This window comes from Hylaeus anthracinus, unplaced genomic scaffold (assembly GCF_026225885.1).
Source record: "Hylaeus anthracinus isolate JK02 unplaced genomic scaffold, UHH_iyHylAnth1.0_haploid 11982, whole genome shotgun sequence".
Taxonomy (NCBI): Eukaryota; Metazoa; Arthropoda; class Insecta; order Hymenoptera; family Colletidae; genus Hylaeus; species Hylaeus anthracinus.
The window spans coordinates 7049219-7068640 of NW_026534330.1; the positions used below are offsets into that span (position 1 = coordinate 7049219).

The following is a 19422-nucleotide window of genomic DNA, read 5'->3' on the forward strand; positions in this document are numbered from 1 at the left end:
GTTCAGGCTGGTGTCCGAATCGGACGTAGGACGAACCCCCGTACGCGGCAGAACGACGCTGACGGCGTCGAGAGGTTTTATCGTCGGGCGTCGGTGCACGCCTTGCTTCGTCCAACTTGGACGTACTCGCGAAGTAAGGATATTTTTGGCAGTCGTGCTGATATTGCTGGAAATATTAATTTAATCATAGTCGTCGATGAGACCTTTAGATTTTCGTTCGTTTTCGTTCTCAATAGCTGTCGTTGTTCTAAACTCGGAGAACTCAACATCTGTGCAACAAAAGAGTCCCACTTGGCGAAAGTGTCGACTTTCGCTGGGCCGCGCACCATGTCACCACCTAAGTCCTTGGCCCCCGGTAAATAGCCGACTATTCACTGTTCTCAGCAAAGTTAAGTTTCCCGAAGACACGCTGATTGGGTCTCGTACGAATGGCAAAATGTCAATCAGCGTGTCTCGTTGACTTACGGGGGTGGCAACCGATCGAAGGCGTGACGTACCGAGTCGTCTTCGGTTGTCACCCTAAAGGAAGGGTCGGCAGTCTACATCGAAATCTCTGGTCTAACGTTCGACATAGAGAATCGCATGGCCATAATTCGAGACAAAGAGTATTAATATCATTTACACGCGTTCGAATCAGTCACGCAAAATTAATTTGGCGCGTGACGTTCCTTATTCACAGCGTCTCTTGAATGAGGGTAACGGGCCTTACAACCGCGGAGATTCTCTCGTAAGGAATCGCGTTGTGGACGGAATACGCCTCCTTCGACCTCGTCCACCTAACTCGAGCAGATCGAAATCGCGTGCACCAGTGAGAAGTTTGATGCACGACGGTTCTGTTATTAGAGACAAAGCCGGTGTATCGTTGTCAGGGGCTCGCAATTACAGGCGGGCTGTGCTTCTCGTTTGTTCGTGTTTCCTCCTTAGGCGTATCTCCGGGGTAATTGAATAGATCGGTGGACCGATTAGATTTTATCGGGATGGGCGAAAGTATCCGGGGTTAATTATGCAATGGTGGTTGACAGTTGCGCCGAAGAGAGGATGTAATTGCAAGCCCTAGGGGTTCTAGTCGTAATAGAAAAGCATTGGACGTGGTGATTAGTTACTGTAGTTTGATAATTAAAAGAAACTATATTGGAGCAGTTGATAACTGGTGGATATATAAGTTTATTTAGTTTTTGGACAAGTTTGTTGTCTGTGATTGATGAATGTACTCGGGATTGGGGGAAAATTGAATTCATGGAATTTTATTTACTTAACCCTCAGAGTACATGCTAATATACCGATATTTTACCAAATAATTTTAGTTTTCTTTTAATTCTTAATTGTGAAATGTAATGTCTCTGATAACCATTAACAATATTGATGACGGTTGGCAGCACCATTAACTTTAAATATCTTAATAATCTTATACATAATATCATACACATTTCATTGACACTCTTAATCACACAGATTGATAAATAAACAAGTCGTAATCCCTTCTTTTCAACAGTTTAATTTCCTCACTGCCTACCATTTACCGCAGTAAATATTCCAAAGTGTACAATCAAAACGGTTAACATGTGATTAGCATTTTCATTTTTCTCCCCCATGCTGGTTCGACTTCAAGTGGACTGTTCTCGTCGTGGTTGGTCACGAAATGGAAGTGTCGAGAAGCAAAACGATGTCTTTAAAACAACGAGCCTATCGAGAGGGGGAGCGTGCATCGGGGCGATCGCGAGCAGGAAAAAGTTGCAAAAGTTTCCGGTTTTTTCTCGGGGGCTGAATCACGCGGAGGCACGATATAAGCACTTAAAGTATTCAGCCAGATCAGATCGTTTCGAGGCGCAGTTGCGTGCATCGATAAGGAATGGCGGCGGGAGAGTGTATTCGTGCATTCGTCATACGGATATATGCCGCGGGAAAATTTATGTGCCCATGGATCTTATCGAAATTTCGTGGACGTGCACGATAGACACGATTTACTGGAGCTTCTTGACGCCAGCGCGCTAATGGCGCCGCCACCCTTTACTTTCATAAACGTGAAAGGAGGAAAAAAGGGGGTAGAGTTGATTCGTTTCGAGCAATTTGTTACCACTGTTCGACCCGGTGCAAGGAAAGTTGTTTCAAGCAGGGATAGGATCGATTCGATTACCATTTGAAAACGTTCAATCAGAGCCCTCTGGTAATCATGTGAAGGCTTTCGGAAGCCAATGGTGGCGAAGAAAAATGTTGGTTTGTGACAGGATAACGAGTGTGTCGCGTTCGATGGCCGAACTGGTGCTGGTCCCAGACAGAGTTGGCTAAAATATTATTTCACATAGTAAACAATTTACCTTAATTATCAGAATGCTAGTTTATTCGCTGCGATAAGATCTTAAAATGGTATTTAAAGATAGCATTTTATTTGAAAATTGGGGGATTGTATATTCAAATATTTATTTTGAGTTTATTCGGAATATTGCAGAAATAGAGTTATTATGCTATGTTTAAGGGATCAATTTTAGGATTTTTTTCGCTCGTAATCTCATTGTAGAAAAAAAAAGTTATCAGCGGCCATTATACAACAAAATTTTATCATTGGATGCGAATTTAATTCGATATTCGTACTATTTGATGAAAATGTAAAACCTATTGAGGGTCGGAGCTAAAAATAATAAAATTGTACAAATTTACCTTTCTCATACGATGTAATCACTAGAATTAAATGATTCCATCTCTATACCTCTGTTAAATGTAATAAATGTAATTATTCGATAGAAGGATTGAAACGTAAACGTAGGTATATTCCTGACAATTTAATGGTTTTATTCTAATTATTCAAGAGAGGATGTCGAAATGATTAAAAGTTATATCCGTTCTCGTTATTAGCAGACTCGTTAGCGGAGTTGTCGTTACAAATCCATGCTTCGAAAGTCTACTTCTTTGAAGGGATTGATGGGCTAGTCTGGGACTTGCAGGAAATAGGGTCTTTTATTGCAATCGTTTAGTGGCCAAAAAGTTTGATTACGGAAAGATAATGCTACAAAAGAATTAAAAATGATTGACGACTGTAATTGGATTACATTATGAAGGCACGCAGAATACTCGTATTAATGCATATGTACCTGATGCGAATATAAAGTCTGATCTAATTTTATCGCCTGGAATATTTTCTCTAGTTTATATTTAATCTTTAAAATTTAACAGTTACCTTCTGTCAAATATATCAAAGATATGTCGTTCCGCGAAGTCCACTAATTATACCCAACTGATTCTACCCTTTGGTCCTTTCTCGACAATTGACATCGCTGCAAAGTCCAGAGGCGCCCAGCCATCAAATGCTTTAGGTATACATTTACCTACAGTCCCGGGTAAGCCAGAACCCGTGTCGAATTGCACGTCAACAAAGTTAGACGACAGATGCATGAATATTCGTGGCAGATGCCTACCAAAAATAGCCTGTACTAGGCGTACGGCGTCATAAATTCGGCCTTTGAAACGTCCCTCAGACACATTCCAATCACATTATTGCGACCATCAAGCCGGTCGAACGCAACGATTATGTGCGATGCATGGACGTCGGGCATGCATATTCAGCGGGTGTCGTGATAGAGACGTTGCTCGGCCCATAAAACACATTTAGACCGCATTCCCTTCTCTTTTTTCTTCCTTCACTTCCACCCCCGCGAAAGCTGGCACGACGGCGCGAGGAAGACACGGGGCATTACGAAGCGATGACTGGAGGAACAGCGTGGCGTTGGAACGGGGTGGTAAGTTATTGCATAATAACAAGCCAGTCTAGGGGTTATTCTTGTTACTTATTTTTCGTAGCGCGGCGAGTATTACCATACTGTTTAATATAGAATAGGCCACCCATGGGTGAACGTGTGGCTGAAATCATGCCGGTGGTTAAGCCCTGTCGGTCGGCCAGCCGATGTGTTCACGAGTGCGGGAAAGACGCGGCCCGGTGGCGGGGCTTCCTGGAAAAACCGAGGCGAATGCAAGCTTGCGTACTTGCACATGCAAAGGCATGCAAAACAATAACCCACCCCCAACCCAACGTTACTAGTGGCTGCCACCTGCCGTGGCTGGTGGCGTTAAGATGGTGAATTTGCTCCCATGTGTAGGGGCGCTGTTACCGTGAATTGCGGCTGGATCGTTGTGTACGGGGGCCGTGTGTTCGGTTGTCGAGTTACGGGAGGGTGTCTGGATAACGGAATAACGTATAAAAACTAGTAGCAGACGGTAGGGAGGGGGGCAGGAGGATGTCTTGAAGACCTCGCGAACAAATTTATTTGTGACGTTTCTTTTAGATGGAATTTTGAATAGTTGTGTTTGCTTGGATTCTACTTTTTTTTAAAATCATTTTTCGATCGACAGGCGACGTGTATTATGGGGTACTTGTACGTCAGGCTATGCAATAAGCAATGCAATATGTACAGCATTATTGAAACACATGAGACAATCGTAAAACCATTTTGAAGATTCGAATTATACATATCGCTATTGCTCAATTAAATATTCGATTGATGATTAAGAAAGAATAAATGCTTTCAAATAAGGAAATGGGGAAACAATAAGTTGACATTTGAAATAAATAAATGTATACGTACCAAATTGTACCAATTTTTAATTTACTAATTGAGGAGATTTTTGATCATTCGAATTGTAAAGAGATTAAATTTTGTAAACGAATTTATAATACCTTCTTTATTTTTAACCTGTAATTTCTACAAATTTCAATATTTTGCACGACCTCGTTACTTTATGACAAATTAATTTCTGGCTGATTTGTATACGAATATGCGTATCATGTTTGTAATTCATTTTCTGATAATTGCATCGTTCCGATTCGAAAGCTCGCGGGAAAATTGCCTCGCATTTTATTTTCCGTTTTTCATTGAAATATGATAATTAACTCTTTGATGCATACATTTTTACAATAAAGAAAGACTTGCGTTGCCCAGTAATTCATTTTCGTATAATATATAAAAGTAGAGTTTCCAAAATCTCTCAATAGTTTTCTTCAATTAATCTAACATTTGCTGATGGATTCCTTAATTACACAAACTGAATGCGACATAACGTAAAAAAGTACATCAAGGTATTAAAAAATATGGACCATTTTTCGCATCCACCAGAAATACTGAAACTATGTCTGTTTAATTCATTATGTGCTTGATAGAAATTTTCACGAAAATTTGGTTCGTTTATGGCAGGACGTTTTCGTTGGTAATCGTTTCGTTTAATAATCGGGCTCAAAAAATATCGTCGGGCGCGCATGTATACTGCAGCTACCAGATGCTGGAACGTATAAATTGCAAATTGGAATAAGGAGGTACCATCGTTTGCAATGCCGAAATGGCTTCATAACGTTGCATTATGGTCAATATCGATTTGCGCGCAGATGTTAATAAGTGAAACATGTCGAACGTCTTACGTATCGACTGTAACAGAAAACGATATTACGAGAAATGCTTTTAAACGTATTTTCGATAATTACGTCCATGTCTGCGTTCTGCTCGGTGCTTATGGACATTATTGGGTTCAGAAAATAATAACGGAGTTTCGTGACAATTTAGATACGCCATTTCTGGACGACACAATTGTCCACTTAAAACGATAAACGCGATTACTCGACAAAACTTTCTAAATTTATTCCGTCGAGTTTATTATTATTCATTCCCATTTATTATTCATTCCCAGAACTAGAATAAATCTTCACATACTTCGAATTGAATGAAAACACTATTTCAAAAATTGTCTTTCCAAAATAAATTGACAATGACAGATAAACTTATTCTATAATCACAGGAAATTAAATTTTACTAACTCAGGAAATTAAATCTTACTAACTTAATTATATTATCATTCTTATTATGATTGAGATTTTTATCCAAATGTTGTTTCCTTTAATTCGCTATACACGGGTCTGTGTTCCGACAATGAAACAGCTTAGGGGTAATACGACACGTCCAATTAGGTTAACGATTTTCTAAGAAAAAAATCGTTCATGCGATCGTGCGGAAAATGACTGAGATACCCTTCGTGGCACGAAGGCGAGAACAAATACAGTCCCATCAAACTTAAATGGCCGTTGAAGGCTATTTAGGCTACCGTGAATCACGCCAGACACGACTTCCACTGTTACGCTAGCCTGTTTCGCCACTTGACAGACGGATGGTGCGTACTATTATAGAACGTTTGTTCCAAGAGAAGGCCGATGGAGGATACTTGAATCATGCAGAGGGCTTAAGTCTTAAGCGACCTCGGCTGTCGATATTGTTTTGACTACAACAAAAGGTATCTTTTTATTTTCCATGTTTTGATGCTTCCATGCAATATGATTTACATTGTGTTAATCTTTATTATTTAGGAAAGTTATTATAAATATAAAAAGTTATGACTATACCAAGTGCTTTGACATTTAAAGATTTAAACTTGAGATTTTTCAAAAAGTGGAGTTAATCGATGCGTGCAGTTCACATGAGTGATAGGGTTATTCCTTAAAGAACTAAGAAATTGTTAGATGTCACATAAAATAAATCCAGATAGTGCTTTTTATCTGGTGAGTTATCAAGAATAGGTACCACCATAAATTCACCCTAAATATTTTCCAATTATCTCCAACCAATATATTAGTCTACCCAGAGTGTCTTATAACTCTAACTTGTTTATAATATCACTAAGACATTCACAGTAAGTCGTCCAACCAGCTTCCTGACAAAATGCACAAGTTGTCAGGTGATGCGGACTTGGTGAATCACCGAGACCGTCCATAGTCGATCATTCGGAAGACAGTATCTCCCGTTTCGGATCGTCAGCCTGATTTATTCGTGCTGGAAAGTATCTATAAGTAGGTATCTATTTCCGGGAAGATAGGACGAGCTGAAGATAGTCGCACAGGGGTAGGAAGTTGCAGTCGCCAATCTACTGCGACTCGGTCGTAAGTCATGTTGATGGGACGGTTCAATAATTAACTTCGCGAGGAAATCGGTTATCTGGATGATATTATTCGGGCTCTTACTTTTCGGTAATAACCGGCAACCGCCCTCCAATGACCGAAGGTTCGCCATCTTACTTAGGGGGGATTCAATTTAGATGTAAAATTTAGAGTGGTGGTCGCGCCAGATCCCGCCAACACCCCACCCCGTCTCTCTTTTTCCCTTTTAGTCGACGAATTCCGCATTATTATAATAGAGCGTCGGTAATGGCTCGAAAATAAAGACCACCGGGTAATGGAGAAATCGTGGGTGGTAAAAGGAGAGGTAACCGGAAGGGTGGCAAGCGAACGAAACGTATAGATGCCATAAAGTTCTCTCTGTTCTTCCCTTTCGGCTCTCTTTTATCCTCGCGGTTTGCAAATCCTTAAGTGTTTCTCATTGTTTGAATCGTCCAGCGTGTTTCTCAATCACGTCCGTCTCTTTTTTTCTCTCGAGTGCTCGTTCGTCCCAGGTGATACCAAGTTACTCGACGACCACTTGCGAGTACGGAACATTCTTTATACTGTCTCTACTTACTTTGTAGCCTCTGCGATATTGAAACGTTCTTCATTAAACGACGAAAGGGGTAGATCGACGGAAAAGAACTCTAAATGTCGTAAATTATAGAAGCATCTATTTAGCAGGGGAGGGCCTGCATCCTTTTACTTGGGGATTTCGTTTCGTTGACCTATTCAGCGAGGAAATATAATTAATTAAAATATTTAAGAGACTCCCTCGTTCAAATGCATGTCTCGCGTCACTGCGTTTAATTAGTGTTTCAACGTTGAATTAATCAAAGCTTCGAGAAATTTTATAAGTCCATTTCTTTCACTTTTAAGCGCACTTTTCAGTGGACTAAGCATCCAAACGTCCACGTTGAATTTATTTTCTCTATTCCGTTAATCGACAGAGCGATGCATGCAGGACAGATTATGATAATTCATTTATATCTGCCGATAGAAGAAAATGGTCCGCACAAATCTTGCTGGATTTTGAGGGAGACGTAATTTTTATCCGCACAAATCCGTCAAATTTAGAAAAAATTTAGAAATATGAATACTAAGAGAAATAGTTCTTCTTATAAATATTAAAATGTGAGCATTATCTTGGTGGTTTACCTCCTCGAAGCTTTATACTTTTCTTTTTTTATGACTAAGATCAAAATGCAATATATTTTTATTTTCCAATAAAATTGTTCCTTTTTTTTATACATATTTTATATATTTCCTGTTACTATGCCTACCACATGATTTTTATCTTTTCAAATTTCCACTTCGCAACGCGAGTTTAAAAAAAATTCTTACGACTTGCAAGACAACAGTAGAGAATATCAGATGCACTTTTACCTGAAGCTGACGCAAGGACAATGAAGTCTCAGCCAGCTGGCGAAAAAGCTCCGGTGTGGACTGTTGTCCGCGTGCCAGCTTCAGGTGCAAGTTAGCGGACTTTTTTTCGCTCGTACGCCAACGTAATCCATAACTGACAACTACGTTGCAAGTTCTTTTTCCCCTTTCGCCGTGGCGACTCTGGCGACTCTACATCTCGTTGTTCAATTTTTTTTCCAGTGCACTTCATCGCCACTGGTTCTCCTCAAACCCAACAAAATATTGCGATTGTCGAATGTAAATGAAAGTGGGATCGTCGATGACGCGATGTATCATTTTGATTGAAAGCTTTATTGCGTCCGCGAGCAGCCGGCTGTGCAATGTTCGTTTTTGATTTCGCGATAAAATCGAGAGCGACGCTCGACCACGTCTGCGGTAATAATGCGAACAGACGTTTCTTGAATTTTCATCATCTTTGTTCCTATGCATTTATCGAACCAATGTACGGAGCTTAATGGTTTTCTTCTTCATCAACAATGTTTTATTGACCCGTGGAAGATCTAAACGTTGTGTTTCAATTTTTAACAACAATAAAACATTGCTGGGAAATAAGGAAAACATAAAATTTTATTTATATATTTGCGTTTCCTGTAATGTGTAGAAATATGGTATGAAGCGTACAACCAGTTCTTCTTTTTAATAATTTAATAAATTATTGATCTCTTTAAATATGTATACAGACAATATTATTTGTTATTATTAAGTGAAAGCATCGAAGGAAAATCCTGGTTTCTTTTCTATTAAAAATGAAGAGGTTATATAGATTAAATGAAAGGTAATCCATCTATGTTTGTTTTCTTCGCAGCCTGGTAAGCGTACCGTGTTGACTCGAACGAGCCTAATTAAAATAATTTGCCCAGATTTGATGCCAAACTACCCTCGCGTGCCTGATGTTCAACTTTAGTAATTACACGCAATTAGAAAATAACTATTCCTTCTGGAAACTTCCTGAACATAGAACTTTTCCACGTTTAATTTTATACCACCTCCGAAACCTGTATTTCTAACGTGTAATTTTACTCCACTAATCAAGTTTATGTATTCCAATTAATTAGTTTTCTCGCAAGGTTAAATGTCGGGTATATACCACTCGGAATAATCTGAGAATTCAGATCAGCACCAAATTTGCATCTCATAGTATAAAAACATTTCCTTCCACAGTTATATTGTACATAACAAATTTATTTTTGACATTTCTTAACTTAACTTTGGAAAATTTCGTCCAATATAAAAAAATTATTCTTGTTTAATTTAACGATGAGAATATTGTTATTATTTTTTTTTCTAAATAGTTTACTATAAGCAATTGATGTGAAAGTTTAAGGGGAAAAATAGAAACGCTTCACTCTTTTAGTAATACAATTTCAAAAACGAAAATATTCATGTTTGAAGCATTTTTCCATTCTTCAATTCTAAAAATCGCGTTTTCTATAAATCTTTGTTCGTGGCACGTTTCCTCCCTCAAATTGAAAATTGTTCAAGTGGCGAAAAATAGGGGAATCAGTGAGCGATAAATCTGGGGAGTACGGTGGATGTGACAGAATTTCATATGTGAGCTCGTTTAACTTATCTAATATTAAACGTGAAGTGTGTGGTCGATCATTGTCGCGAAGAGGAACACAGAATTATTTCCATTCTTGTTTTTGTGTCAATTTTTTCGAAACAATTCTAGCTATCAATAGTATGATTTTGTGGGAATTTCATCTTGTTAAAAGATTTAGCAAATAACTCCAACCATGGTTCATTGAAATCAGTGATTATGAAATATATTTCTATATATATTTTCTTTTATTTAACCACGTTCAAATTATTATATATTTATCTTATAATATTTTATATTTATGTTTAATACCAATCGAGACAAAATTTCTGACGAAAAGAACTGTTCAATTTTTTGTTTTTGTTTACTATGAAACATTTCACTCTAAAAGTGAAACTCCAACTGTTACGTAACAGTACAATCAATATAATTAACGTAGTCCATTGAAAAGTAGTCCGCCATAGCCGTCGAGTCTCTCGACACACATGGGTATTTATTTTACCGCTCGCTCTCTGACTTCTCTATACTCTGACTCCTCTGCTCAACGGACTCTCTGCCATCTAACTTTCTGCTGGCTGAGTTTCTGCTCCCTCTGACTCGGCGTCCGAATTCGCACCCTCTTATAACTTCGCTCCGCTTTGATGTTCGGCCGTTTCGGAGCACACGCGCGACGGCCCCTTGTTGAACTGCCCTTGGAGCCCAAAAGACTTCCGTGGTGCCGACTAAAAGAGGTCTCCTCGCTGTCCAGTGGTCGCCATTTACATAGATCACACATCTACCGAGAAATTAAAAGTATTTCCCACCAGGACCCTTTGTCATTCCGCACACATTCTTTCAGAAGTTTCAATTTATAATTTTTAGCTGCTGCTGCTACGGAAGCTTCCAAATTATTTTGAGTCCAACAATTTCGTCTTGGTGGCATCAGGCATTTTATTTTGTCTGCGTGAAACTCTTTACTCTCTTTGAATTTACTCTCTTGAAACAATTTCAATATTGATTGAAAAATATTATATTTTATCTATTTAGTTTTCTGATTGTGACAAGCTTAATAAATCTTGAAAAATACTGCCCTAACGTAACTAAATTTTGTACATGCTTAATTACTTTGAGCGTCCCCTTTAAATATCTTGTGATCCCTAAAATGGAAACATCCATATTCATGTTGAATTTATTATTACCGCATTAGCTTATTATCAGTAATATTATTCTCTGATTATCATGATCACTATTCATCATCATTAATATTTCATACTTCATATTTAGAAATGCATCGAGTGGTGTACAAATTGACACATCAACTCTATCCCTGAACAAACTTTTATTTTCTTCCAAAATGTCTGGTCTCCGTGTGATTTATTAATATATCATACAAGTACACTATGCGTAAATTGTAAGTAAAATGTCCTCGCCAAAAATTAAAAATAAATATCAAATTATACAGCTATTTTACCTACCTTTAAACAATCTTCGTGTTCTAGCGAATATTGCACCTCGTCGTTGAAAATTGTTTACTGTTTCCGTTTCAGCACCATTGTCGGAATTGTGGCAAGATTTTCTGCAACACTTGCAGCGACAACACCACAGCCCTGCCCAATTCGGCGAAACCTGTGCGCGTTTGCGACGAGTGTTACGTGTTTCTGGTCGGGCGATATTCGACTGCTCGCTAACATCACGTCGACGCCTCGATCAGCTCAGACAGCGTGAAACGTTCGTCCCAGATGGAAGGAAGCTAAAACGACGAGGGAGAAAAAAAAACAGAAGAAAAGATCTGGCTCGCCCCCCCCCCCCCAACCCCTGTATTTCGCCTCTTACGTTACACCTTACACCGGTATTCTCGAAGGTCGTTTCTTCAGGCAATACTTTATTCGACGCCGTTCATTTTCAATTCGACTCACGGCGGTTGTCTGAAAAAGGGATCGACGCGGAAGATGTTGCTTCGTTTCACGTCGGATTCCTTTCATCGCAATATCATCGCAACGTTTTGTACGATTTACTTGACGTGCTGTGCAAAAACACGGTTTGCCCGATTTCTTTCCGTGAAAGGCGCTCCTCTATCTGTCGGGGAGAAATTCTCGCGATTCGATGGATCGATGCTGAGAGCAATCCACTTTGTCCGTTCGATGCACAACCTCTTACCATTTTTTCCATCACGAGCTCTGCGAGCGCATGGAACGCCAAACAATCAAAGGATACGAGCGTTGTTAAATATCTCTGATTTTTAATATCCTCTGCTGGGGTCCGTTTAATCGAAAACTTTTAACGAGTTAAGGATAATTTATAAAATTGTCATGATCCGTGCCTGCAACGAGAGCAATCTGCTTTATGCGATGTATAATCTTTTATTATTTTTTCCATCACGAATTCTGGAAGCTCAGAGGACTCAAAACAACCAAAGGACATGATCCTTAATAAGTTTCTGTGATTTGGCCAAATTTTCTGATTTCAGTGCATTTTTATCGAGCCCCGCTCGACATAAGAACGCCAAGGATTAATTGAGAACTTTTAATGTGTTAAGAATAATTTAAATAATTCTCACAATTCAATGGATCTTTTGTTGAAACAAATCTACACCGTTTTGTTTTATGCACAACGATAATAATTTATTTAATCGCGAACCACGTTACTTCGTAGAATTTCAAGCAATCAAAGCGACTGTTGTTAAGTTTTTCAGGTGTTGAATATTTTCTGCTGGCCGTTTGATGGGATTTTTGAACCGATAGTAGGACGCGTATTTAGCGTCACACGAGTACTTATCAGAGTTGCCGTTACGCTTATGCGCTGTAGCTCGTTCAAACGAGTGCCTGTATATTTGCGGTATTTTTAAGAGACTCTGTAGCGTCGAAAAGATTTTATGCGAATAAAAGGCTGGTTTTATATTTCTCTTGCCCCATGTGTTCTGTCCTTATGTCATAATTCATCCTTTCTGTTAATATTACTCGCATAACGTAAATTTCAAGATATAACTGATAAGTGAAATGAAAGGATAGATTTTCGAGGATTAATTTTATATCAAAAGATCTTTGGGGATTAATTTTGTCTTAAAGGATCATCATAAGTTACCAGAGATTATAGTCTAGATTTAATCTTGTACGAGTTCTAGTATTTAAAGAATTTAAGATGGGACTAATAAGAACTGGCTACCTTGTGGAAATTCACTTTGTGGCAGTTTTTTCTGGGTAACTTTGGAACAGGAGAAATATTCCTTTCGGAATCGTTGAAAAAATCAATTTCTTTCGATGCACCTAGGCGTATGATGGCCCTTAATAGATTAGAAAGGGATCCCCTTGAGTCGGGTTGAATACAGGGCGATTTAATCACCATAATATCTCATTCAGCGGCGCGAAGGAATTATTTGTGAAAAGAGTGATCAAAGAACAAGGGGGTTCCAAGAATACGGAAACCGTGCCCGTAGAGAATGGCGACCATAATGTGCAATCTACCTGCCGAACGTAAATTCGTTTCTCGCAGCCGCATACACGCTCTCCCTAATCTGTGAAAGGAGAACCGCACGCCATTCCATCGACTCGCCACCGCTGCTGGAAAAGCAGTAAAACAGTCCCTGGCCACCTTCCACGATGCTCTTATCCTTTCTAGACGTTAACAATGCCTGCCACCGCGAGATCTTACGATGTATCTATGTACAAACGTTGTACATATGTACAGGGTGTCCTATTTTAGTCAGTCCAGTCGAGGAGTGTTCCACAAACTAGGTAAGGTGTAAAATTTCCACTTTGACAAGTTGTTTCCATTCGAGGGGGTGGGATCTGAGGTCATCGAAGTATATGTGGTCTCATTTTGATGGAGTTAGTCGAACACGTCTAATGCGGACTCGGATTCGAGGGTATATCCTTCGCCAAGTGGGTTCCAGCTGCAGTTGATGTCTGGTTGGAGGGAACGTCCTCGTGGAAGATCATTTATTGTAGTTTCTTGGACTAATCCCTGATTTCACCATTTCTGTACGTATTCTTGAAAATGCTAGGAACAAGATGGTCACTGGACACTTAATTAATTATTAAATAGTTGCTTATTACAGTAAGTATGAAATTATACTGATTGTTCGATAAAAATATAAAATGTATGCATTGCAAGCAGTTCGTGTTTTATTATTCATCTAAATGTACTTTTTTCTTGCTTATTTGCAAAATACGAAGAAGAAAGTGTTAGTACACACGTGAGACTAAGGTAGAAGGATAAAATTGATTGCTATTCATACTCACTGTCTCACTCTAAATTTTTATTTCTTGGCGTTCATTAGACAAATTCATACTGACTAAGCAATACATTTTTCACGATTTCAATTTTTATTCAGTGGATACTTATTTGTGTCACATGTAAACACTGTTTTTTTCTATCTGATTAATAGATTCTAATTCAACTTTCAGATAGTTCTCCTTGCTATGAAATGAATATAACTTAAAGGTCATTTTCATAGCTCCCTGGAAGAGGGACCTGAGGAGTTCAACTCAACCCATCAAGAGAGATTTTTCGCACCTTGCACCCTGGCAGAGATTCTCTTCAGGGCCAATTGACATGGACCACCCTGTACAGCTGTATATCTACTTATATTCTATAGGTATATAAGGGAGTTATCGGTGTCGTGTTACACGTGTGCTCGCGGTGCTTGCTGGCTGACTGTGGTAAGTTCCGAAGGGTGGTTTCGAGCCGTGGCCGTCCGTGTAGGCCAACTTGTCGGCTATCTACGACTTTCGAAAGCTCGTTAGCCACGAGCGTGCACGCTTAAACGGCCGCTAAATTGAAATCGATCCTTGCAGCTTTTGGCTTCGATCCCCGACGCGTCTCGAGAATTCAACCGCGAGAACACACTCGTACCGAACCACGTGCCTTGCACCAATATGCACGCGACAATCTTGTTAAACTCGTGCCAGAGCAGGTTGTTTTTGGCCGTGAATCGATCGAAATACCCTGAAAACATTTTTCGGAGTCTTCTTCTTTAAGCTCATGTCTGCTTTCAACGTCAAAAAGCATCGTTCGGTATCATCATTTATTTAGTTTCTAATTTATTCTGTGGGAATTCAAGATAGAGTTTGTTCAACCCTCCTTATATTTATATATTTATTTTCTGAGGGTGAAATAATAGATGAGATGTCAATCGTCATAGGTGGGAAATTTTATGCATTCGTATGCACATGAAAATACACATACGCTAAACGTATGCAGAGTATATGCAAAATTAAATACTTATATTTTTATATTGGTGTATGAAAATGTATTTTGAATACGTTTTGTATATGCGATTTATATTAAAATATAGTGTACAGGTGTGAAATCAGCAATCTATTTTTAATGCCGAACGAAAATTAAATATAGAAACGAATTTTGTGGAATGGTCAAAAAACGGGAGTAACGGTGTTTTTGCAGATAATATTGAATTGAAAATGTGGAGCAGATGTTTTTCACACGAGGATTTGTTCATGTGAAAATTGATTTTAAAAAGTTACAGGGTAAGTGTGAGATTTAGTGCGAATTGTTTGACATGGCTGACTATTATCGGCTACTTCTACTTATTTTCACTTTAGAAGCTTGATAATAATGTTGCAGGTGTGGCATCATTTTTTTCAACTGAAACTAACTGATTATACTATTGAAAGATCCACAAAAAGCAGGTAATACCACCATAATAAAAAAAAAAGAACACCTACATAAGTAGAAGTGACTAGTCATGGTCAGACGTCTTCTTTCCTGGACTTTTAAATAAAACAAAATTATTTTGTATGCAAACGAAGCCTTTTACGAACAAATCTTATTTGACATTTTCTATTTATTTTCAAATTCAAAACGACTCCTCACTCTGGTTTACCATAAATTATATTATACCCCTTAATTCATAATTTATTAATTTTCCCCCTCGCATTATATCAAACATTAGTGTAATTATCCCATAGTGTGAAATAATTGTTTAGAATTATTGTGTTTAGATAAACGTTAACAAAATAGTCTGAAAATGATTATGAATGCACGAACGAAATAAAATCGCGACTTACAGGCTGTCTGCGCTAAAACGACGGGTCGCACGGTAAAATCATGCGAATGAAACAATGGCCCATGTATTACTGCGTTAACGACAGCGTGGCGTGTCTTGGAATCCGTGGAACACTGTGCCTAGATCACGAATGTAATGTCTTAGCATTGACATAACCGACACGCAATATGTTTAAAGCTCACGTTATTATATTATGAGAGTTATTTCTTCCCGAGCTTGCGGACGTATTCGGACGCGTATAAATATGAATGAAACGTCATCAATATTTTTACTTGCAAATTCAAACAGTTGGTCAAGTGGTCCTTAGTCTACTGATGAAATGGTTAGTTAACAAGATTTTAAATTACATTCATAGACGTTCCTGTAATCAAAATTGAGGTTATTTTCGCAGATTTCATTTATTAAATCTAGCAAATACTCAGCTGCGAATTTGTTATTCTGTCTGTATACACAACTAAAACTTTGCTTGATATACAAGAACTTTAAATTACGTTGAGTACTGGTTACCTTGTTTTTTTTTACGCTACTGTATTTCGTCGAATTATACGAAATGAAAAAAACATAATACCTCTACTTACATATGACGACGGAACTAAAACTACAAAAATTGTTTAAAAATTTTTGGAAGCAGAAAATCAGGTATGAATCCACGCGATTTATTCGACGATTGTTTCTGTACCCTTTGGAAAAATTTCCTGGAATCTACTCCTCAAACGGAATGACTACGAATGTTCGGAATAAAGGAACGATTCGGAATAATTACAGAAAAAGGAGTACAGGGAGCATGGATTCTTGGAGCGAATCGATTCTTTAGAAGAATACACTGGAGGCACTGAATCGTTAATTTGACTCAAACGTTCGGGCATTCCAGCAAACTCGGGCAGCTCGAGGGCCATTATTGATTGAGGACCAGAAATATTCTCTCTAAAACAACAACCGATGTAGAAAAAAAGGGCTGGCGGTCGCGGACATGAATACCTGGTTGCAATTCGAGGAAAAACTCGTCCTATTTTGGGTGTTTCACGCGGTGAACAGAACATAACCGAACGGAACCGTACACCAGCAGTAAGTGAAAGCAATTGTACGTAACAACATCTGGCCGGTGCGATTCCATCTGGCAACACGCGGACCTTGCATACTATCCGTAGTGGGCTCGAATTATCACACGTGGAGCACTATTATATTCAGGGAGCACTTCGAGATTAGCACTGACACGAATGCCACGAAGTTGAGGGTAGTTTACGGTGTTGTTCTCGATTTTTGTTAGGTTTTACGGCACCACTTTGGCTGATACCTCTTTTGGCGTGTTTATCAGCGCGGTCGTCTTATATCGTATTTTCTTAAGCAATTGTGTAATGAAGATGTTAAAAAAAAAATGTTTTGTAATAAAACTTTTTGAGTGCTACTGTTAGGTGAGGTATGAAACAGTGTAAGAATATCTATGAACATTGCATTAACGTGGCTGGTCAAAGTGAATATTATTTTTGTCGCCAGCAATGCATCTAACGAAACAGAATTCATGGAAAATTTAACAGACAAATTACCATTTTCGCGTGCATATTCTTCGAAACGTACGATCGATCAGTTCATGCGGAACGAAACAAAACGAAGTGACGATGCGTATGTCGTAGCATGGAGTAGCTGACAAAAACCTCCCCTGAAAAGAAAAAAAATGGAAACAGGAACAGAAAAAAAATGGTATATTCGGTGACGTATCGGAGCATAGAAAGCTATATGGAGTAATGAAAACAAATAATTATTTTCCGCAACAATGCACCTAGCAAGCTGTTCCGCGTTTCAGCGTCTAGCATTTACTCTGACAATTCGGATTTATCCAATCAAACGAATTTATGACCGCGACGATATTTTCAAAGAATAATCAAACGTTGATTCGCATTCGTTTCTTTCATACTGTTCGTGCGTGCAATAGGAATCAATCGTGTGTTATCTGTAGCGTAACCAAGGGTGTCCAACGCGAACTATACACGGTGGCCATTTGATTTGAGTGGGGTTGATTTTGCAAGAGGCAAAAAACAAATCTCTGGATTCCTTGAAATCCAATTTTTCCGTGATATAATAAATTACTTAATGAAAGAAAATATCAACTTCATTTTATATCGAAAAAAATACAAAAGTTACGAATATATATTTGCAATTATATTTGCAATGATTAATTTATCGAGTACATGGTTGTATAGTATTCGAATAATCGTGTTCTAATTGTATTTTCATGTGTTTTAAACGACATACGTCTTGCCTCCATTTCGATGCATAATTTAACGTCTTCTCTCTTGAAGCTGCATTAAGCCACCGATTTTTCTTTCAAATCATCCTAGATACGGAATGATTTACCGTTCCTTTATCTGTGCTTGCAGCGGCAGAAAACGTTTTCACCATTCGGAAGCGATTTAGTTGTTGAACCTGCTTCTTAAAGCTTCCATTAGCAATTTAAACCTCGCAGTACCAAAGACGTGGGGAGGACCATTGAATGCCCATGATATTACTACGTAATTCGTGAATTCCAGTCAGAATTATTACTGAAAAAGTTAGATATTGCGCGAAAGTATCTCTTTATACGAAAACATAAATGTTTTATTCTTTCACATAGTGTGTAAAGTTGTTTCAATTAGAAATGTTATTATTTATAATGTTTATAATGTTATAATGTTCTACTATTGCTAATGTGTAATTTATAATGTTTTACTATTATATATATTTATTATTTTGAGGACTTTTTCTAAAACAATTATTTAAAAATTCTATAATAAAACAGTTATATATCGTGTAAAAGCATTTCTGTCTTCGTGAACGTAAATATTATTCATAGGAATTCGAAAAAAGTTGAAATTGAACTTGGATGCTCTCCCTCGCGTATGCGGGAATGCTGCACGAAAAATGCAATAAAGTAAACTATACAGCAAATCTATGTGTTTTATGTAACAAATATTGTATATGTGTATGGAACATATAGAGACAACTGTCATGTCGGAGTTGCAGTGATCTCAAAAGTGTAAGTGACTGAAATTACTTAAAGTATGTATAACTTGAAATATTTCTGTATTAAATTATTTGTTTGAAATACATTACAAAATTTTTAATGGAATATTTTACTTTGAATCCTCAATTTCCAGTTATGGTTCGGAACATAAAGTTTCTGTAGAGCTTCTATTAGACATTCCAAGTTTTTATTAGGTAGATATAAAGCACTTCCTGCTTGTTAGTCCATGTAACAAAAAGGGCTTGGTATTGTGAGAGTTAAGCACGCCATGCACGCATACATAATTGCATTCGGTAGAGCATGTCAGAATATGGTTATAAATAGTCCAGTCATTCTATACTAACATAGGACATTATGGAAATATTTTTATCAACCTAATTTGTTACATGCCCTTTTACTAAACTGTTACGAATACTGTATTAAATACCCCACGGTTATCGTTTAACGCCACTAACGCCAGTTTTTCATAAATATTTCAGAAACTGTTGAGTTTACTGAAAAATAGATACTATAAAAAGTAAATGTAAAACAATTCTCAACAAAACAGTATTATT

General features: G+C 38.1%; 1 protein-coding gene across 3 annotated transcripts in view; it reads left to right on the top strand.

Annotated features, from left to right (window-relative positions):
* The window catches only part of LOC128886187 (protein RUFY3), a 30050-nt gene extending 17302 nt beyond the window's left edge, over positions 1–12748 (top strand). For all 3 annotated transcript variants that reach the window (XM_054140834.1, XM_054140832.1, XM_054140833.1), the window contains one exon: positions 11396–12748. In XM_054140834.1, the coding sequence (XP_053996809.1) occupies positions 11396–11536 (141 nt within the window). In that variant the 3' untranslated portion in view covers positions 11537–12748. The remainder of the gene's footprint in view (positions 1–11395) is intronic.
* The last annotated feature ends 6674 nt before the right edge of the window (positions 12749–19422 follow it).